This window comes from Cetorhinus maximus, chromosome 15, assembly GCF_964194155.1.
Source record: "Cetorhinus maximus chromosome 15, sCetMax3.hap1.1, whole genome shotgun sequence".
Lineage (NCBI taxonomy): Eukaryota > Metazoa > Chordata > Chondrichthyes > Lamniformes > Cetorhinidae > Cetorhinus > Cetorhinus maximus.
The window spans coordinates 35190015-35213570 of record NC_135893.1 but is presented as its reverse complement, the minus strand read 5'-3'; the positions used below and the strand labels follow the sequence as shown (position 1 = coordinate 35213570).

Here is a 23556-nt window from a genome sequence, read left to right as displayed (position 1 = left end):
AGGTCAGCCATGATCGTATTGAATGGCGGGGCAGGCTCGAGGGGCTGAATTGCCTACTCCTGCTCCTAGTTCTTATGTTCTTATGTACATGCTGTACCTGCATACCAACTTTTTGGGAATAATTTTCCAGTCGGCGAGCGGGGGCGGGGCCCATTTGCCGATACGTAAAATGACACGCGGGTGTCCGCCAGGCTGCGCGCCTGCCGAACCGTCAAAGGCCTATTAAGGCCATTTAAAACCTAATTAATTCAATTTAATGAGCTGCCTGTCCAACCTTAAAGTTTGCGGGCAGGCGAAGAGCCCAGGCGGCCTTCGCGTTTTTCATGAAACTTCATCCAATTAAAATTTATACATTTATTCCTTGACATGTGCCAGCTCGTGATAGTGTCACATGAGGGGACGTGTTTTATAAGTGGTAAAAACCTTTATTTAAAACTTTAGCACTGAAACAAATCTCCTTGAGTCACCTTTGTGCCTCGGGAAGATCTCTGCGCTCTGCGAAAGAGCACAGGGAACCTCTCAGGGAATCCCCCTTGCAGCACAGGGAGCGGTCAGCGCTTAATTGGCCCGCCCATGTAAAATGGTGATGCGCCCCCAATCGGGGGCGCCAATCTGGTCCGTGCCTGCCCCCACACAACCCCTCCGACGGGGTGGAAATTTCTGGCCTTTGTGATTCATGTACCATAATACCCAAATTCCTCTGTACCATGGAGTTCTGCAGTTTCTCTCCATTCAAATAATATTCAAATAGAGCTGGAAATCTGCATTGTATTTTGAAATTGTGTGTAATGAAATGTGGTTCTTACCTCATATATTTATTAATATTCCTTTTTTAAGTTTCACAGTTTAGTCTTCAGCTCTGTTTGTGAGTATCTTTATGCACCAAACCAGAAATCGGGGATTGCAGTGGAGCTACTCAGGGTATATTGCTACATGCAGACTGATGATGAATGTATTGAAACTTTCTATCTAAACATCATTACAAATGTTGGGCTAGAAAGCAATAAGTGAATGGATCTGGGGGAAGGTAAAACTCTTGCCAACCATTTGCAGGAAGAGTGCAATCATTTAAGAGCAAGAAATAGTGGCCACTAATTATATCAGTTACAGATTTGTGGGCTTTGCACTAATGCATTATTACACAATAGTTGTACTCGGTTAGTCTGCATGTGATGGTTAGATGCCTTCATTTAAAAGCAATTGTTCAACTTCACTGAAGTGTACTTTATGGGATCCAGCATGGACTGCAATGAGTATGTCTGGAAGAGAGCTGACAAGAGACATTTAAAGCACATTAAGAATGTTACTATCTCCACAGTGCAGACAGTGAGTCACACACCCTATTAAGAACCCTGCTCAAATTAAGGAAGGTAAATTGAAATATCTCTTTGTTAACCAGAAAGCAAAATTAAAGATATTGTTGGAAAACAAAACAAGGGATAGTAAGGTAACTTTTGCAATGCTTTACCTTGGAGTAAAGCTGTAGAAACTTTACCTTAAATGTTTCAAATTAAATTTCTGTTTGATGTATCTTTTTCCAGGCAATGGATTTGTTCTTTTTCAGGTTAGAATAGAAGACATGATTTGTGGTAATTAAGACTCCAAGAATCTATGGACTGTGAATAGGCCATTCAGCTCACTCAGCTGGCTCCAACCAACAGTTTGAAATAGCTAGATGTAATGATGCAAATACGTAATATCTGCTCATGTTCTACCCCTCAGAATATAACCTTCACACACCTTTAGAATCTGGATGTGTATTTCCTCAGTTTCCTATTTCTAGCAATGAAGTAGATGAGCAACATCCCCACTTAATCTTCAAGCTTATTTAATTGCTGAAAAACACTAACAGAGGTTAAATTAGAGCCTGAGTTTTTTCTTGACAGAATCAGTAAACCCAATCATTCCACCAGGTGGCGGTATTATTGCCCGTGACTGAAACCTGAAGCAATGACCTCTTCTAATATTTTTAAATGCAATTTCATTTTGATAACTAATGTCTACTTCATAGTTCAAAAATTTGAAGCCCACGTCATACTACTTTTATTTTGAGAAAGAGAATTATTTGAAGTGCAGTGAATGATGTTTGAGATTCTTTTCGTTGTTCTTCTTTGTAGCTTAACCCATGAACCAGTGCCCAACTGGAACTCATGTGATCAGAAGTAATTTTGAGTTGAATTTCACTAGGTAGCATATTTATGTCATTCATTGTATGCTAAAAACCTGGATCTTCTTCGATGTAACATAAATATATCAGTTCAGAAAACGATATGCGAGATGACATGAATGGAGGGTTTGTTATATGAATTTTGAATGAAATGCTAATCTCGAGTAGAAAAATGCACTTCAGCTACAGCAACAGTTTATGAACCAATCAAAAACCACTTGGCCAGAGTATTGCCGTCAGCATGTGGGGGCGGCCCTGACACGCTGATGCACAAAACGACGCGAGATGATGTCGGGCGTGCGTCCCGACGTCATTGTGGGTCATTTAGATCTTCTGTTCGGCGGGCTCGCGCTGGAGGCGGCTACGCGCCCACCAAACAGTCAACATCCTATTAAGGCCATTAAAAAAGTAATCAAGCTTGTTAACGATGCTGCCTGTCCAACCTTAAGGTTGGTGGGCAGGCGAAGAGCCCAAGCGGCCTTTGCATTTTTCAGGAAACCTCATCCACGGGCGGGATGAGGTTTCCTGAAGGTTTTATTAAATAAATAAAAATTATTCCTGAAATATAAAAACATGTCCCATCTCATGTGACACAGTCACATGAGGGGACATGTTTAGATAACTTTTTAAATGTTTTATTTAATTATTTTACTATCAACTTAATCTCCCTGAGGCACGGAGCTGCCTCAGGGAGATTGCTGTGCTCTTTTGCACACATGCGCGAAAAAACGCAGGCCCTGACTCTCCCTCCTCCCCCCGCCCGCACAGGTAGCGCTGAGCCAATTAAGGCACACCCATGTAAAATGGCGACGCGCATTCACTGGGCCTGTTGCAATGTTCCAGTGAAGCTCAACGCAAACTGGAGGAACAGCACCTCATCTTCCACTTAGGCACTTTACAGCCTTCCAGACTCCACATTGAGTTCAACAACTTCAGATCGTGAATTCCATCCTCGCCCCCTTTTTGATCCCCTTTTTTCTAATAATTATTATATATTTTTATATATATATATATTTTTCTTTTCCCACCTATTTCTATTATTATTTTAAAAAATTATTTCCATCCTTTGTCTTATCTCTACCTTTTAGCCCATTTCAATCCCTTCCCCCCACCCCACCCCCACTAGAGCCATCTGTCACTTGCTTATCTTGCTTTCTACCCTTAATGTCACTATTAGCACATCCTTTAGCTAATATCACCACCGTCAACACCCCTTTGTCCTTTTGTTTATGACATCTTTGGCAATCTCTCCTTTGCCTCCACCTATCACTGGCTCTCTTTCCAGCTCCACCTACCCCACCCCCCTTATACAGCTTATATATCACCACATTTTTATTCCTCTTTAGTTCTGATGAAGAGCCATACGGACTCAAAACTCTGTCTTCCTCTCCACAGATGCTGTCGATCCTTCTACAACTAACTCCATTTGATAATTTCAAGCTTCCAGTCTAGCTGACGCCAATTCAATTAAATCACAGACAGTACCATCTACACTCACACCCATAAACTTACTTTACAATAAACCACAATAATATTATGAAACTTATTATAGTTCTTTGGAATTCTCTGCTCCAGAGTGCTGGGGATGCTCAGTTGTTGAGTATATTCAAGACGAAGGTCGATAGATTTTTGGGTGCTAAGAAAATTTAGGAATATGGGATTAGTGTGAGAAGGTGGAGTTGAGATAGAATATCAGCTATGAATTTATTGAATTGCGGAGCAGGCTTGAAAGACCAAATGGCCTAATCCTGCTCTGATTTCTTATGTTCTTACATTATTACCTCATTGATTCCTCTATTATGCCCACTTATACCTCACCCAGGTGGGAATTCTGCACAAATGTGTTTGGACAGTACAGCTGCAAAGGAGTTCAACTATGTTAGGCATCACAGTGGAGAGAAATCTGGTTGTCACCCATGTGCATTTCCAGCAGTAGTGACTGAAAAATGAATAAGTGCGGAACCCAAGCAGATTTCCCTCTTGCTAGAATAGAGGCATTGAGACCAGCTGTAGTGCCCCTTCTGGGAACTCACTATAGGTGAGATCAACAATCACAGAATTATTACAGCACAGAAGGAGGCAATTTGGCCCATCATGTCTCCGCCAGCTCTCCTTAGGAATTATTTACTTGGTGTCACTCTCCTAATTTCTCCCTGTAGCCCTTTATATTCCCCCTTTTCAGATAAGAACCCAATTCCCCCTTGATTACCTCAATTGAACTTGCCTCTACTACACATTCAGGCAGTGCATTCTAGACCTTAACCACTCGCTGCATGAAAAGCTTGTTCCTATTGTCTCCATTGCTTCTTTTGCCAATTACCCTAAATCTGCACCCTCTTGTTCTTGACCCTTTTACCAATGGTAACATTTACTACTATCTACTTTGTCCAGACCCCTCATGATATTGGATACCTCTATCAAATCTCTTCTCAACCTTCTCCTCCAAGAAAAACAGTCCTGACCTCTCCAATCTATCCATGTAACTGAAGTTCCTCATCCCTGTAACCATTCTTGTGAATCTTTTCTCTACTCTCATTAATGCCTTCACATTTTTCCTAAAATGTGGTGTCCAGAACTGGACACAACACTTGAGCTGAGGCCAAACCAGTGTTCTATGCAAATTTAACGTAGTCTCCTTGCTTTTATGCTCTATGCCCCTATTAATAAAGCCTCAGATGCTGTATGCTTTATTCACCACACTCTCAGCCTGTCCTAACATCTTCAATGAATTATGCACTTATACACCCAGGTCCATCTGCTCTTGCACCCCCTTTATAATTGTACCCTTTATTTTATATTGTCTACCTGTGTTCTTTCTACCAAAATGAATCACTTCACATTTCTCCACATTAAACTTCATCTGCTACTTGTTCACCCATTCCACCAATCTGCCTATGTCTTTTTAAAGTTCTACCACTATCCTCCTAACAGTTCACAATGCTTCCAAGTCAGGCTTGGAACCTTCAGTTCTGGATAGTTCAACTACATGCTTCATTTATCAAAAAAGCAAATTAAGTTAATTTTTATGAAGTGCCGAAGAATGGCACATAATATATTGCTGAAAATTAACTGCTGTGAACTGCTACTTTAATGAAGACATGTATGACATCAGATCATTAGGTTGCTGTCAATATGATTTATTAAAAGTATCAAAGATTCATTATCCTCAGTTATATATAATTCTGGCATAGTTGACAGTGGTCTTTAAGGGATTGAGATGATGAATATGAAGAAGCCACTCTTTATCCTTGCACTTTATCTGGTCATCAGAACCCCCTCATTTGGATTTTGTCTTATCATTTACTGACTCTTTTCCAGTTATTCTTTACTTGAGGTGATGCATGTTGGGGAATTTGATTTCATTTACATCTCACATTATCATCATCATCATGTGTGCTCTGCCCGAAGGCAGGTCCTTGGCTTATAGTAGTCTTTGCATGTCTCTCTATCTTGTCCTAGACTTTTCATTTGCCAATAAGCTCTTTCAATATTCAAAGCCATTCAGCATTGATATCCTCTTTCTCCTTGAAATCTCCCCTACATAATGTCCCTTACAAGTCCATTTCATTTTAAGATGTGCCCGAAGCAGACTTTCTGTCTGCCCCTAATTAGGCTCAGCAAATTTCTTTGTTTGTTCGCCCTCCACAGCACTTCATCATTTGTTACTTTATAAAATTGTTGTGACATGAGGCCCATGTAAGGGTTTAAAATATCATTGGCTGTTTTCATGAGAAGGGAAATTATCTAATAAAGGGCACCGGCTATAATCTAGGACTTCCCCTCCTTTCTTTGAGTCAAGTTAAATATAGATTGCACTATGCATTGAAATTTATTGCTTTATTCTTTTTAGTGCCCCAGTCATTTGGCCTAGACCCTGTCCTGACTCATGCTGGGGTTTCATTTCACAGGTATTGCCAGCACTCTGGTAATTCATCAATACAATGTGTTCATTGGTATTCAGACATGAAGTCATTGCTAATCATCCTGTCTTGACTCTGAGCACGCACATGTGCCCTTCCTTAAATGTGTCACTGGATAGCAGTTAGGAGCAGAAAGCATAGCCGATTGTGTCCCTTATTCCCTTCCAGCTCGGGGGGAGGGGCTGGAGGTGTGGTTGGGGTTAGGGTGTGGGTGGGGGTTAGGGGATGGGTAGGGGGTGGGGGGACTTGGCAAGTTATAATTCCGATTCTGAGGTTAGATTTTTGGGAATTAAATTATATGATCTTCATGGTTTGCAGAGCTCCACTGGGCAATACATTCACCAACAAAGTCATTGGAGGAGCTCATTCATTGGTTCTTCAAGTTGCAATTTGATAAGATGTGCTTGACCAAGGATGGAATTATAAATGGTGGCCATGTACCATGTAGATGATCTCATTTCAGCAAGCGTTTCTGATGGGACATGCAGTTCTCCATGTGGCTGGCATTAGTCTGTCACAAAAAGAATGTCTTTTCTCTTTGCTTTTTGAAAACAATTTTCCCCAACTTCCCAACAAATTGTCTCTTTTGATTAAGGTAAGAATCTCTTCAAATGTTTATTCTTCATCCACTTACAGCATTAGCAGCATTAAACGTTCAGATATGAACCTAAAATGATCAGAAGGTAAATGACCCTACAACGTATGGATAATTTTAATCAGAATTTATCCCCCTTTATCACAGGTGCTGGAAAAGTTATGCTAGCTAGTAATTATTACCAACACCATTTTAGCTATTCGCCAGCTGACTATAATTCTTCTGATATGGAGATTATTAAGCCTGGTAATCCTTTAGATGCTTCATTTTACTGGGTCTGTTTGTTGATAATGCAGGAGAGCAACCTCTCTGCACCCAGTCTTTCTCTTTTATATTCAATATTGGGTGCAGCTATATGTATGTGTGCTGGACTATGATTTGTGGTACAGAGCCCAGAGTGCAAATGTGGGGATCGTTTCTCAGCAAAAACTATGGAAGTAGAGGCCTTAATCCAATAAAGGGAAGGGAAAGGACTTGCATTTATATAGCGCCTTTCATAACTTCAGAATGCCCTACAGCAATTTACATTCAATGAACTAATTGCGAAGTAGACTCACTGTTTTAATACAAACATTTGAGATTGACAGACAGGAAAAGACCAGCTGGTTCATCAAGCATGCCCCACACCTCATGATAGCTGAAGCATCATGAACGGACTATTCCCCCTACAATCTCTTGGGTGAGATAAAAATCCAGAGGAAAGAAAAAAGCCAATAAGAGAAAATATGTTCTGGATAATTTCTCTCCAACCCCCTCAGGTGATTGAAATCAGTCCAGGAGATCGCATAGACCAAGTTCTACCTATAAATATATATATTCTGCAATCTCAGCCCCATTCAAGAACTGATCCACCTCTCCCTTGATGACATACAGAGAGTCAGCACCCACCACATTAGCTGACAATATATTCTAGAGGCTCACTATTCTCTGGGAAAAAAGGAACTGCCTAACAATCAGCCTATTTCTACACTTACATAGTCCCTGGACCTCAGCAATCTGTTAAACTGGAATAATCTATCAATAGCATGCTATCCTGTCCTTTAATTATTTTATAAACCTCTATTTTAGGAGCTTCTAAGTCTATGCTGCTCTAAATTAAAGAGGGCAACACCCTTCAGCCATCTAAGTAACTGAAGTTCTTTAAGCTAGGAATCATTCTTGGAGTTCTCCTTGACATGATAATAGTTGACTGTGGTTGTGGACTCCACTATTAGATACTATATGGTACTCTGTATTCTATACAGAATCACCTGACCTGGGGGTTGAAGGTCAGATAACATATGTTGGAACCTGCCTTGATAAGAGTTCAGACACTGAAGATATGTGTTCATGTTATCGATAAAGTTGGTTCAGCTACAATGTGCATCATTATGTGTGCATCATTAAAAAAAGAAGCAAGATGTGGTGTCAGAAATAAACTAAATGTAACAATGGAGGTTCTGAACCACTGACAGAGCTCAGTTTGGAGGGCAATCTCATCGAAAACTGGAGGAGGTTCCGGCAGCGATTCAAGCTGTACCTCACAGCGATGGGCATTGATAAAAAGGACCCTCAGGTACAGTCTTCCATCTTTCTTCACTTAGCGGGAAAGAAGCCCATTTACGTTTGAAAGTGAGGAGAGATTAAATGACTTGAAAGAAATAATGGAAAAATTTGAAGCCGACTGCAGCCCTAAGAAATATATCACGTATGAAAGATATCGCTTTTTATGTGCACGCAAGGCAGTGACAACATTAGTCAGTTCGTAACTGAGCTGAGAAAACGAGCCAAATCGTGTGAATTTGGAGAGCTTGAAGAATCACTCATCTGAGATAGAATAATGTGCGGGATCGCAAATGACTCTTTGAGAGAACTGCTTTTGAGAGAAGTTGATCTCAAGCTGGAGAGAGCAATAAATATTTGCAGAGCAGCAGAGACAATGAAATGCCAGATTAAACAGATGACAGAAGATGATAAGCCACACACGTTCAAGCAGTTAGATGCAGTTAAACTGAAACAGCCCCGGGAAAGAACAAATAGACAGCCTGAAGGTAAAAAGAACAAAACTACTATTAAAATATTTAAATTCAGCCGATGTGGAACAGAGCATTTACCACGTAGTTGTCCAATCTACGGAAAGCAGTGTAGGAACTGTGATAAACTAAATCACTTTGCTAAGATATGTAAATCGAAGAAAGTGCACATGATTGCAGATGATGACACAGACACTGAAACTGAACTTTTTGTTGGTATAGTAACAACAAATTCCAAAGAAGACGAATGGAAAGTTGATTTAAAAATTACCAACATGATGGTGAATTTCAAGCTTGACACAGGTTCACAAGCAAATGTCATTCCCACAAGCCTGTATTGTAAGATAAGCAAAGAAAAACAGCTAACTAAAACAAAAGTGAAGCTGTCTGCCTATACAGGTGAAAAACTGCTGTAGAAGGCAAATGCACACTTAAAGTGAACTACAAAAAACAGTCTCGAGCACTTCCATTCATAGTGGTGAAAACTGATGCATAACCCATTCTTGGAATCAAAGCTTGTGAAAATCTGTAGCTAATCAAGAGAATAATGACTGTCATCACTGATGACGTCCTGAGTATAATTTGTGTTCCGGGGATTGGCTGCTTAAAAGGAGAACACACCATCAAAATTGACGAAACTGTGACACCCAAAATACACCTGCCCAGGAAAATAGCAGTAATGCTGAGAGATCAACTGAAAGCAGAGTCAGACAGAATAGAGAAACTTCACATCAAGAAAATTGAAGAACCCACAAAGTGGGTTAATCCAATTGTAATTGTAGAAAACTCAGATGGGAATCTGCGAGTCTGTCTGGATCCTAGAGACCTAAACCAGGCAGTACAAAGAGAGCGTTACCAGCTGCCCACCATAGAAGAGATCACGTGTAGGCTAGCTGATGCTAAGTACTGTTCAGTCTTGGATGCGAGTTTAGGCTTCTGGCAGGTCAAGCTGGATGAATGCAGCTCCTATCTCTGTACCTTCAACACACCACATGGACGATACAGATGTTTACACTTACGTTTTGGTATGAAATGAGAACAGCTCTGGAGGTGTTCCACAGAACAGTGAAGCAGCTGTTTGAAGGGCTAGAGGGTGTGGAAACCTATATTGATAATATGTTGGTCTGGGGCGCCTCAGGAGAAGAATACGACAACAGACTGAGGCAGGTGCTGGCCAGAGTTAGAGAAAGGAACCTCAAGTTGAAGAAGGAAAGATGCAAAATAGGTCTTCATGAAATCATGTACTTGGGGCATGTGCTAACAAGTGAGAGACTGAAGCCGGACTAGAGTAAAATTGAAGCAGCCATGAACCCGGATTTGGAGAGGTTTTTGGGAATGGTGACCTAACTTGGGAAATTCATTCCGAACATGTCAGACCTGACAGCATCTCCCAGAGAACTTCTACAAAATGATGTGGAATAGCACTGGGAAAAAAATTACCAGGAAGCTTTGACTTTGGAAGAGAACACTGACCCAGGCACTAGTGTTAAAGCATTACGATGTCAGTCAGCCGGTCAAGATCTCAGTGGATGCTTCAAAGGCTGGCCTGGGAGCTGCCCTCTTGCAAAATGAAGCACCAGTGGCATACACTTCAAAGTAATGACTGAAACACAGCAGCGTATGCCTAAATAGAGAAAGAAATGCTAGCAATTGTGTTTGGCCTAGTTCCACCAGTTTGTTTATGGCAAAAACATGGAGGTAGAGTCTGATCAGAAACATTTGGAAGCTATACTTAAAAAAAACCCCTGAACTGTGCACCACCAAGAATCCAAAGATTACTAACACATCTACAGAATTACCAGGTCAGAGTTAAATATAAACTGGGCAAGGAAATGTACATCGCGGACGCTCTGTCACATGCATACCTACCCTTCACGGAGGAAGAGGATAAAGAAACAGAAACACAGGTTCACATGCTGACAAAGAACTTAGCTGTGGCTGTAACCAAACTAGATGAATCGGGGAAGCTACCAAGAATGATGCCACCCTGAGAAAATTGCAGCAGATTGGGCCAGCCAGTTTGCTCACACATCGGAGCGGAGTCCCTCCTGCTGTACAAGAGTACTGGAACTTTCGCAAGGAACTTCATATAGCAGAAGGAATATTTTTCTAGGGAGATTAGATCATAATTCCTTCAACACTGAGGAAAGAAATGCTGCAGCGCATACATGAAAGCCACCTTGGCATAGAAACATGTAGGAGAAGAGCTCGAGATGTAATGCGTTGGCCTGGAATGGGAGCACAATTTGGGGGAATAGTGAATGCATACGCAGTGTGCCAAAAGTACAGTAAACCACAATAAAAAGAACTACACAGTATTCCAAAGAGGCCCTGGCAGAAAATTGGAGTAGACTTGTTCACATTTGACAGTAGAGAGTAGCGACGAACAGTAGATTATTACTCAAAGTTTTTTGAGTTGCTGAAAACTGATAGTAAGAGCATCACTGTAGTAAATTATTTAAAATCATTTTTTTTCTAGCCAGGGGATACCTGAACTGCCCATCCCAGATAACAGTCCACAATTGTCAGGCACTGAGTTTCGCAAATTTGCACAGGACTGGGAGTTTTGCTACACTATGTCAAGTCCCAAATATCCACAATCCAAAGGAATGGTGGAACATACCATGCAGACCTTCAAATGCCTGTTGAAGAAGGCAAAGGTGGATAGAAGAGACCCCTATCTGCTGGATTTCAGGAATACTCCATTGGAGGGCATTGGATTATCTCTAGCACAGCTCCTGATGGGGAGAAGACTACGAACTAAGCTTCCAACGGTGCCCCAACTGTTATTTCCACAGCCACTGTGTGCAGAATCTGCTCAAACTGAAACAGCAGAAGCAGAAACAGTACTTTGATTGAGGCATCCCCAGTCCTGTGCCTGACCTGAACATGGGGGAGAAGATCAGGATTCAGCATGAAGGGACCTGGAATCCTACTGTTCTCACAGGAATCACAGGAGAACCAAGGTCTTACATAGAACAGACTCCAAATGGGCAACAGTACAGGAGGAATTGGAAATTCTTACAGAAAATAAATGAAATGCAACCCTGCTCTGAACCAGAAAGTGTAGCTGAAGATCAAAAACCAGAATGCACCAGTGAAGCAATAGATAACCAGACAAAGCCTGAAAGTCCTGAAAACTATCCAAGGGGTGATAGTGACACAGTGCTGGAGAAGGCCCCTTGTCCTTCAAAATCATCTCTGTCACCATTCAGAACATCCAGTGGAAGAGTTGTGAAAAAAACACAGAGATACAGAGATGAGTAAAAGACAAAAAGGTCTGATCAAAAAAGGGAAATATCATGACAATATCATGTGGCTGTGGACTCCAGTATTAGATATCATACGGTATTCTGCACTATAACTGGGGTCTCCTGACCTAGGGGTTGAAGGTCAGATAGCACATTTTGGAGCCTTTCTTGCTAGAGTTCAGACATGGCAGATATATGTTCATGTTAGGAAAATATACTATCAATAAAGTTAGCTCAGCTACAATGTTGACAGCTGTGTGCATCATTAAAAAGAGAAAGACACTCCTCTGGACCTATTTCAAGGCCACTATATCACCCACCATGTGAGGACCAAAACTGAGCACAGTTTTCTAGACACAGTCTGACCAATAACATGTATATTGACAAAATACAGTCCTTTTATTTATACAGAATGATTGATTTTATTAATACAACCCAATACGCTGCTGGCTTTAGCTAGGTTTTTTTTAATTCTTTCATGGGGATTTGAGTGTCACTGGCAAGGCCAGGATTTGTTGCCCATCCCTAATTGTCCTTGAACTGAGTGGCTTGCTCGACAATTTCAGAGGATAGCGAAGAGTCAGCCACATTTTTGTGGATCTGGAGTTACATGTAGGCCAGACCAAGTAAGGATGACAGATTTCCTTCCTTAAAGAAATTAGTGAACCTAATGGGTTTTTGCAACAATCGATGATTGATTCAAGCTTGCCATTACTGAGACTAGCTTTCGATTCCAATTTCTTCATTAATTAAATTTTAATTCCACCAGCATTAGCCTGAGCCTCTGGATTACTATGGATTACTGATCCAGCGACATTAGCACTACTCCACCACCTCCCTCTATCAGAAAATATTCAACAGGCTGAGGCTCTTTTCTCTAGAGAATGGAAGACATATGGATGACCTGAGTGAGGTCTTCAAGATTATGAATGGGTTTGACAGCCTACATGTAGAAAAAATGCTTCCACTTGTGGACTAGGGGACTAAAGTAAAAGATAGTCACAAGTAGGGAATTCCAGAGAAACCTCGTCACCCAGAAAGTGATTAGAATGTGGAACTTGCTAACACCAGTAGTAATTGAGCCAATAGTATTAATGCACTCAAGAGGAAGCTAAGTAAGCACATGCGGAAGAATGGAATAGAAGGATCTGCCGATAGGCTTAGATGAAGTGTGGGGGAGGAAGCTTGTATGGAGCATAAACGCTAGCATGGATCTTTTGGGCTGAATAGTCTGTTTCTGCATTGTAAATACATGTGGCAGAATTTGCCTCACAAGGATTGGTCCCTTCAGCCATCTGCAAAGGTGCACCATATGAAGACACTCCATCTGAAATGGATTTGTTTGCTATGTGTCCAGTATCTTTCATAGATGGAAGGATACTGGCAATGGCAAATTATTATATAATGTTACAGTTTCTCTACGTTGGTCAGGGACCTTCAGGGATCTGTGCACAATAACACCAGATCATTTTTTCCCTCAACCTCTTTTAGTAATGTTCCTTGCAAAAGATACATGTATTCTGTGTTGGTCCTATCTATTTGTATGGCACTATATTTATTTAAGTTAAACTTTATTTACAATTGGTTGGTTTATTTTTCTAGCAAACTTTTTTTTTAACGTTTGATTGCACTCCACTACTATCTTAACCCTTGCACAGATTTTGGTGTCATCTGTCGACTTACTGACCATATTCCCAATATCACTGTCCAGGTCATTAAGAAAGACAGTGGGCCTAGGCAAGATCCCTGTGGAATGCCACTGGTAATGTGCCTCCAGGCACCCATTAAACCACATCCATTAACTATGAGATCTTGGCTACAGGGTTGGAATCAATTTCATATCATATGATGTAACCTAGTATAAGGGACCTTACCAAAGGCTTTTCTGCAAGCTTAGGCAGACAATGAGCGGGATTTTCCAGCCCCACTTACTGTTGGGATCATCCGGTCCTGCTGAAAGTTAATGGACTTTTGTCTGGGCCGCCGAATCTCCCGTTGGCGGGTCCACCCACAATGGAACCGGAAAATCCCGGCCAATGCCTACCAGGTTTCCCTTATCTAAGGTTCTAGTGATTGCCTCAAATGATGATCAAATATGTATTTTTCTGAAAGCCATTATGTGTATTTCCAACAGCTCCTTCCCTTCTCCACTAATAATAAAAGACACCTCTTAAGAGCTAGTTTCTAGTCTAAGGGCACTATCTCTCACTCTATTGAACAGTTGAAGATATAACAAAGGGCTCACAAAGCAGCTGTCCTACGTGTAGGAAATGTGGCAGCCAATGCGCACCCAGCAAGGTCCCTAAACAACAATGTGATAATAACCGGAGAATCGTTTTGGAGATGATGTTGGTTAAGGGATGTAAATTGACTAGGATGCCATGGAGAATTCCCCTGCTGTTCTTCACAAAAGTGCCATTGGATCTTTTACACCTACCTGAGAGGGCAGAGCGGGCCTTGGTTTACTGTATCGAAAAGACATATAATAGCAGATCCATACACCCACAGTTTTCCTTTGATGCTGCTGAATCCCTGCAGGTCTGGCCATTTATATTTAGTAGAACAGTTGGTGTTTTATGTTTGCAATGTACTGCATACCTGAAATGTGAAAGAACCAAGTTACTCAAGTGCCAGCTTCACACTTAAATATATTTCCACAGTTTTCCACAATGTATGAAATAATTGTGGAACTGACAGACTCTTCTTAATTTACATCATTAGCATATTAATTAATTTACTCAGTGTGAGAATTTTAGCCAAGTGCCTTTTTATCTCGTGTTTCCTTTTTGATGCTGGCAACAGCACAGCATGTCTTCCACTGCCGAGGCCTCTTCAATATTATTTCTACACTCTTTATAGAGCTTCAGCAGTTCAAATCCTGTTAGATAACCTTTTAAAATATTTGTACTGATTTCCATTACCTTCCCCTTATTAAGATTGCCTCCTCTCTGTGTGCATACACACACACTCTCATGACTGATCTATCAACATAAGCAAGTGCTAATTATTTTTGTGAATAAAACTTGAAACTTCAAAACGGATACTACAAGATTAAAGGGCTTGTCATTGAGCTAGAATCTGGTGTATCTCCCGTGACTAATTATATAAAAGAAAACATTTAAACTATGCTGCAAACAGTTGTCATTCCACTTGAAACTGTTTTGTGGATATTGCAATACCGTCCGCTGGTCACTGTTCTTGTGGGAATGATTTGAGCATAAATAAAAACAGAAAATGCTGGAAACACTTAGGTCGACAGCATCTGTGGAGAGAGAAACAGAGTTTGATCCCAAGCTATGCTGAGTTACTGGATCTCAGTTGTGATGCACCTTACAGTCAAATACCCAGTATTTAGTGTCCAGGTTGAAACTTGAGCATAATGGGTAGAATCTCACCATCTTAGTTTTTGTATGAATGGCGGGGTGACTTTAGGATTGGGACCCCAGACACGTGAGCAGCGGGCCTTGCGGTTAAACTTTCTGAAGGGGTCCAATTAGGAATCCCCCTTGGGGATCAAAGTCCAATTTGGGATAGTGGGCGGGGTGATGTGTTGGGATCGCTTTTGAGTGTGGGGGATTTCAAAGGCAACCGGCAGCCTTCACAGTGGCTGCAGTGAGATTTGAGCAGTGGGAGCTTGGAGGAGCTGCTTCTGAAGAAAATGGAAAGGGTCCGGGGAAGGCCTGTAAGCCGTGTTGAGTTGTGAAAGTCTTCTGCAGGAACTGCCAGCAATTTCCTTACCAAGACCACTGTCATTAATAACACCCTAAGTGACCTGCTCCTGCCATTACAAGCCTCTGCCTGTGGCTGACCTCGTGCTTGCAGCTTTCCCCCTTTGATAGCACTGAGTGTGTGTCAATTACAGGCCTCAATGATTTCCCGCTGCGCACTATCCTCCTTAAAGATGCCATTTTCTAGATGTTGCGAGTCACTCATCCACTGTTGGCAAATAGCCATTGCAGGTGTAAAATTTCTCTCAATTGCCTCCTTAAATACGTTGTTGCCATGCAGGTTGCTGACAAGACTATGAATCTACTCCCGACGTGTTTTCTCCTGATTTTTGAACTCATCCCGCACCCCTCCGCCACTCCCACATCCCCAATCTCCAAACCCACCTCCAATGGCTTGGGCAAATTCGCCCCCCGCAATGTCTCTAAATGACAGGTGAATTGAAAAGAGTAACAGCAACACTAATCTTGCCCTGTCATAACAAAGGGTAAATATTGCATCCTATTTCACCAGTGCCGTGGTGTAAATGTGGGATAAGACTCTTGCATAAAAATGGTTAAAGGTATATTCTGGACTTCAAAGAAACAATTATTGGGCTGGATCTTTGTTTGTTTGGTCCTGATCCTGGCATTGGGAGAAATTGAGAGTCGGAAACACATAGAGGTCAGTGTTGGGACCTAGAGGGCCATTTTTGAGGAGGTGGCCAATAAAGTGGCTGCCTTTGGGAGCCCCATCCAATTAATGGAGGGTGATCTCCTAAGACTGGAGGGCCAGTAGAAGCCAATCCCACCAGATGGGGTGCCCTCTGAAGAGGTTTTACAGATTTCTAAAATCAAAGAGGCCACAACTGCCAGGCTGTCACTGTGGAGGGGCAACCTGCTATTGGACTGCCAGCGGCTGCAGCTGTGGCCCTATGGCATGGCAGTTGTGGGGTTTTGTCAGGGAGTGGGGAATTTTCTAGATAAAAACAAAAAGCTAAAAGCTACTGCGGATGCTGGAAATCCAAAACAAAATAAAAACAGAATTACCTGGAAAAACTCAGCAAGTCTGGCCGCATCGGCGGAGAAGAAATCAGTCAACGTTTCGAGCCCTCATGGCCCTTCAGCAGAACTGAAGCATAGTTTCAACAAGGGAGAAATATAAATTGGTTTAAGGTGGGTGGGGGGGAAGAGACACATTGAGGGTGTGGTGTGAGCAGATAATCAAAAGATGTCAGAGACAAAAGGGTCAAAGAGGTGTTGAAGGTGGTGGTCTTTGTCTGAGAAAAGTGCTAATTAAGAATGCAAGACAGGATATTCAAAGTACAGCTCTAGTGGGGGTGGGGTGGAAAGACTAAAGGTTTTAGTTTTAGATTTAAAAATAATGGAAATAGGTGGGGAAAGAAGAATCTATATAAATTATTGAAAAAAAAGGCGGGTGGGGGGGGAAAAGAAACGGGGTGGGGATGGGGGGAGGTGGGGTTTAAGATCTAAAGTTGTTGAATTCAATATTCAGCCCAGAAGGCTGTAAAGTGCCTAGTCGGAAGATGAGGTGCTGTTCCTCCAGTTTGCGTTGGGCTTCACTGGAACAATGCAGCAAGCCAAGGACAGACATGTGGGCAAGAGAACAGGGTGGAGTGTTAAAATGGCAAGCGACAGGGAGGTTTGGGTCTTTCTTGCGGACAGACCGCAGGTGTTCTGCAAAACGGTCGCCCAGTTTGCGTTTGGTCTCTCCAATGTAGAGGAGACCGCTGGATGGAGTGGAGGCCCTCTCACCCCAGTCCAACATGCCCCCCCACCCCGCCCCTGAGGTTTTTAGCCTTAGCAGGGGCCCACATGGAAAATTCCAGTTGGCATGTGCAAGAGTGGCCTTACTAGACCCTTTAATCGGTCTAATGGGCTAACCTCTACATGCAGGTGGGAAGCTTCACGCACCCTCCCCCCGTGCCCCCCCACCCTACCACTGACCCACTGACCCTGCCTCCATGAAAATTGCCTAGAGGTGGGAACATGGCAGGAGGCCAACACACCGGGCAGTAGCGGGAAATTGTGGGCCCACCCGCCTCTGCAGTTGAATGAAAATTTGGCCCAATATGTTATTGGATAACAGATAATAACTTACCAATATATTTCTCTTTTTCTGTTTTAGAGAATAAGTTTATGACGTTGATTGAAGGCAGCACCATTTTTTATTCACTTTCATCACATCCTCCCCTGATGGAAGCTAGTCACCTCATCCCAGAAAACATGTTGGTCTCGGGGACAGAAACAATTCCTGGGGTGGTTGCACCTTTTAAGCAGACAAGTAAGTAATAGAAACCATTGTACTCATTGGCTGCAAACAATGACTGGAATCTGAAATAGGTTATGCAACTATTTTAGATTTTATTTCAATTAAATTCATTCACGTGTACTCTGCCCAAAGGCTTGTCCTTGGCTCATTGTCTACTGATGCTTCATCCTGAACCGTTTACTTAGCAGTTTTTTCACTGGTCTCTCAGGCAGGGTGAGGAGACAGGTCCCAAGTCTACCTCACCCAAACAGGAATTGAACCCTTGCTGTTTATGTTATTCTGAACCATGCACTAGCCATAATCATCTATCCAACTGAGCTAACCCACCCCTCAAATTGAATGTCTCAACTTAATTGCTGTAGGCAAGGTTCTTTCACACTTGCCTTGCCTGCTCTCTCACCCTGATCTCTCTACAATAAAACCAAACAATCTTGTTTCTTTCCTAGTCAATTTAGACAGATAGATTGTGTTGAATAATTTTGAAGAGCTGTAATTTTCTCAGCTTGTCATCCTGGTAGCACTGATCTCTGTCAATAGGTTGGTTTTCGAACCTCACTCTAGGACATGAGCACATATTCCAGGCTGACATTTCAGTGGATTATTGAGAGAATGACTCATTCATAGAAGTGCTGTCTTCCAGAGGAAACCTTAAACTGAGGCCTGTCTGTGCATTCAGGTAGATATGCATTCAGGTGCAATATCCCATGGCATTTTTTGAAGAAGAGTAAAGAATTTTCCCATTCTCCTGGCAACATTCTTCCTGCAACCAGCACCACCAAAAGCAGATAACTGATCATTTATCGTGTTACTGATTGTGGGATCTTGTCTGCAAACTTGTTGCCATGCTTCTCAGAAGCACTCCACTGACTGTGAAGTGCTTTGGGGTGTTTTGAGGATGTGAAGGTGCTACATAAATGCAAGTTTTTTCTTTCTTTCTTAATGATTCAATAGAAGTGAGATTCCTTTGAAATATGAAGAATATAAAAACTTAAGAAATACAAAGAATTATAGGATGCATGAGCTTGCTGAACTTGCAGGCCCTAACTTTTGCTCCATCACTAATTGACAAGATGGTAGTTGTCCAAACTAATCAGTCATCCAAGTTTCTATAATTTTGTTGTTCTAAAGATATAAGATCCGAGCTGGAAAAAAGGAGAAAGCTTCTTTTTTTCTCCCTCCTCCTTGCACTGTTGGGGTGTAGCCTAGCTCAGTAGATTCTGGGGAAACTGAGCTGAGCATGCAGATAAAATGTTGCAGAAAGCTGGTGGTCCTCCTACTGCTTTGTGGCACAAAGCCTCAGCAGCCCCTCTTTTGGCACTTGCACCCTGTGAGTGCTCCTTCTACTGCCCAACCCACTGTCCTTGCTCCTTGTTCAGTGGCCTTGATGCTGCTGTATGTGCTCTTTCAGTAGCACTGCCCTCTGCCCCTGGCTCTGTTGTTCACCGTACCTGACATTCTGTAATGAAAAGATGCGAGTCATATAAAGCAGAATGATAGGACCAGGCTTATGGGAGAGAGAGAAACAGAAGGGAAGGTAAAGAAATGAACAAGGAAAGGAGAAAGAAAATCAAGGAGAGAGAGATAGAAAAGCAGAAGGGACGGGGTAGGGGAGAGAGAAGGAGACAAGGAAGTAAGGATAGGAGCAAAAATGTACAGAGAGGGAAGGATAGAGAGAGAACAAAAAGGAAGATGAGGATAGCGAAAAAGAAGAATGGGGACAACTTAGAACTAGCCATAGTTTATTCCTATCTGCTTCTGGCTATGCTAAGAATTTTGTTCCACAAAATGACTGGGATGTTTGCAGTGATAAACTCAGATTCACTCTCAATATTCTAAGCTGTCTCCTGGAGTGCAGAGAACTGAGAGGCACAGAATATTCACATTCATCACGGTTATTCAAGCTTATCTCCAAATTATAGTGTCAAAAAGCAATTCTTAGGCCTTGACCATTCTTACTTATGTTCTCTGCAAGTGATCAAATAGAAAAATTATCACAGTCACTGCTCAGTCATGAGGGACTCAGACCTGTCAGACAAACTTTGTGCTAAGTGGCCTTGTTTTTTGACCTGAAAATATCTATTGCTTCATTTGTACTGAGAATCAGTGCCTTAGGTTCATGCTGAGTACTTGGGTCTGTGTGGGAGGCTTAAGCAGAACTAGTTCACTAAACCAGCTTAGTTTGTGAATTTGCTTGTGCAGTGCATATTAGGTGCTGCTTTGTGTTTGGAATATGTTTTCCTAAACCCTTTGTGCACTTTATTTAAGAAGGTTGAATTAAAGCAACAAGAGTGGAGGATTGGCAATAAGGCAAGATGTGAGGTGAAGAAGATGCAATGGCTGACCGCTGGAAATAGGGTTCAGTTACAAGTGCACCAGCATTTTTTTGCCAATTTAATGCCAGGTTGTTGAATAAATTTGATGTTTGCTACTGGCAAAGCTTTATTTTTCTAATTTTCATTTAGTTTTAATTTTTTTTTGTTGCCTCTTTTGTCTCCTTGCTCCTCACTGCTACTGGAGAGTGATGAGTTTGCAAACAAGACTTAATGGAGCTGGGGCACTAACCACCTATCAGCACCTGGCTTAAGTAGTCATTCTTCATGTCTGAGCCTAGATGTTGGAGGATATCACAGCTGAAACCAAACTTGCTCTCTTCAAAGTTTTCCAGTAGGAGCCATTAAATAGCAATCAGGAATGAGGTCCCAGATTGTTTTATTTTTACCCTCTGCCTAATGCCAATGCTAATTGTAGCACTTCACCTCTGTCCTGGTTTAAGTCAGCCAACTAAGCAAAAATGAGGAATTGAACATAGTGATATACTGACTTTACAAAATCAGACGGAAAAGCTGCTGCTTTTTTCTTCAACTGAGCTCATCAACCTTAACTATAAATCTTCTATCCGAATGAAGTGCAATATATATCAACCAATTATACCCAATGTCTGAGTAAACTCATCAACAAAGGGTCTAACTTTGTAAGAAATACCACCCTTCAATGATCTCGCTCTCAAATCAGAAGCTGAAGCAAAGTTGCTCTCCTTTATACATGTGTGCTGCCTTTGAGGGCAATGCTGCAGTGCACACAAGATGCCATAAGTAACTCTGATGGCATAGAGATCACATTCAAGAGTTTGGTCAAGGATCTTTAGCCTTTGTGCTTCCCAGTCTGAGATTTTCAAACCATTTATCTTTTCTCCCCCTGCTCCTCACTGCCACTGGGGAGTGACAAGTATGCAAACATGACTCCATGGTACTGGGGCATTAACCAGTACCAGGCCTTAGTGGTCATTCTTCACATCTGAGCCTAAATGTTGGAGGATATCATAATTGAACCCAAATGGGCTATTAATCGTGGGTTGGATGAAATTAGCAGTGGAAAATCCTGTTTGGAAGGCAAAGCAACATTTGCACTCAGCATCAGCAGATTGCCACTCGTCTGAGCTCCTGGCCACTTGTCTAGAATGACAGGGACACATCAGGGAAAGTTCATGGCTGCGAAAATGAATGTAAGCTTGTGCATTGCTTTATAGTTGCAATTACTACGGCATATGCAACCTTGTACATGTGTAGTTGCCTCAGTGTTGGTGTTTGTCCTGGAATTTCATCCTGCAACCTTAACACAACCACAATACATTCAGAATATAAATATTCCATTTAAAACTTGTTGCAGCATAAAGCCCCACCACAACAAGCAAATGATGAAATACACTGCTTTGTTGGAACAAGGACAGGATACAACAGGCATTTCTTCTTTAAGTTGTAATAAAATGGGGATGAACTATTCAAGGGTAAGCTAGAAGAGAGAACTCTACAAAGTACCCTGCTTGGGTGTACTCTGGTTGCCACTGCAGCTGGTTCCTTGGCTTGCTATCACTCCCATTTCCTGTGAGTATAACATCTGCTCTGAGTACACGCTGCTGTCGGCAGACTGACTGAAGGAAGATTCTTCTGTTGCTGCACTCCCATCAGCAGAGTCCTGTGATCACCCTGGAAGATGTAGCAAAAAATGAATTATGTAACACTTTATTAATTACTGACCCTGCATTTGCAAAGTTAAAGTGCACCAGGGAAGCCATTGTGCACTGTCTTCATCGCCCTTATCTCACTATCATCCAAGGCCAGATCAGTTTTCTCAGTGTCAGAATGTAGAACAAGCTATTTTTTTAAATGGAAAACTATGGAAACCAGTGACATCAGCCCAAGTTTAATATACAAATTACATCTCATATGTGTCAGTGAAACATTGGAGACAACCAGATTCATAGTTGCACACCTTAATGATACAGTGACATAACTCTTTTTAAGGAAAAGACCTTTCAGACACTTTTGTTATAATAATGTCACATACAAGTGACACTGTTGTGTTTTAATGAGATTTATATTACATAAAGCAACATGATCACAGGATATAATGGCCCAGAAACTCTGTGGAGTGGCAAACACCTCAGATTGCCGTTCCGCTCCTTTTCACTCACCCAGGTCGGGAGCTGCACATTTCTCGCCTAATCCTCTGACCCAGGCCTAGTGAGAAATGAGCAGTGCAGCAGCTCCAGAGTCCTTCCAGTGCAGGGCAGCATCGCTGTGGGAAATGAGGCCATGCTCCCTTTTTATGGCACTGGGTGTGGGAGTTGGGAGGAGAGTGGGGGTGGGGGGATTAGTCGGTGTCAGGTGGTCAGGGACGTAGCGGGTGAGGTTTGGGGGTGGGGTGTAGTTGTGGAGACAGGGGAGTGGGGGATAGTATGGTTGGGTGGGGGTGTAGTCAGGAGGGACGGGTGGGGTCTGTGGGGTGGGAGGAGTCGGGAGGGTGGTCAGGGGATGTTCCAGCAGTAGCCAGGGGCAGGTCAGGAGGGTGGTTGGGGGTGTCAGCGGGTGGGGGGGTAGTTGACGGTACTTGGGGGCTGGGGGAGTTTGGGGTGGGTTGGGAGGGTTGTTGGGGGGTTGGTCAGGGGTTCAGGAGGGTATTCGGGTGGAGTGGGAGTGCAGTCGGGTATTGGGGAGGATTGAGGGTGTGGAGGGGTAGGGTGGGTGTTCAGTACTATAGTTACCTAAGGGTTAGAAGTGATTTTAACCCTTCTAACTTTCGCTGGGCAAATATTCTGCTAAGAAAGTTCGATCCATCTGAAGTCTCCATTTTAAATCAGAGTATTGGATGGTTCCAGGTGCAGGGTAATTGCCCATCGGAAGTTTAAATTTCCCGATTTCCTGGACAATTTCCATGGAATCCTTGCATGGGGGGTCCCCCAGCATCCTCTGGGGATCCTCTGGGGTACCAAACCCCTCCTCCCTCCCCCTACCTCACCATTGGGGAACTGAAACTCTGGACCAACACTTTGGATGAGGGAAGGCTATTTACCCATTTCTCTAAAATCCCTCCTATTGCAAATACCAATAGTCCTTAAATGGTTTTTGCTTGCACTATTTTAGCGAGGAGTCCATTACATATATGTATGAGCACTTTTTGTGTGAAGAACTCCCTGACGGCAAGCTGACTTTGAACATGTGCCCCTTTGCCCTGCTCTCCCAATTTATTTTAAAATAATATTCCTGATTTACATTTTTCATTTCCTTAATTAGTTTACATGTTTCTGCAAGATCCCCTCTCAGGTGATTCCTTTCCA

At 42.3% G+C, this 23556-nt stretch overlaps 1 protein-coding gene across 8 annotated transcripts in view; it reads left to right on the top strand.

The window, feature by feature from the left end:
• nphp4 (nephronophthisis 4) overlaps positions 1-23556 on the top strand; it is a 504277-nt gene that overhangs the window by 160449 nt on the left and 320272 nt on the right. For all 8 annotated transcript variants that reach the window (XR_013578910.1, XM_078558224.1, XM_078558219.1 and 5 more), the window contains one exon: positions 17799-17954. Coding sequence is in view for 7 of the 8 variants with exons in the window: in XM_078558224.1 (XP_078414350.1) it covers positions 17799-17954 (156 nt within the window). In the remaining variant the exon portion in view is untranslated. The remainder of the gene's footprint in view (positions 1-17798; positions 17955-23556) is intronic.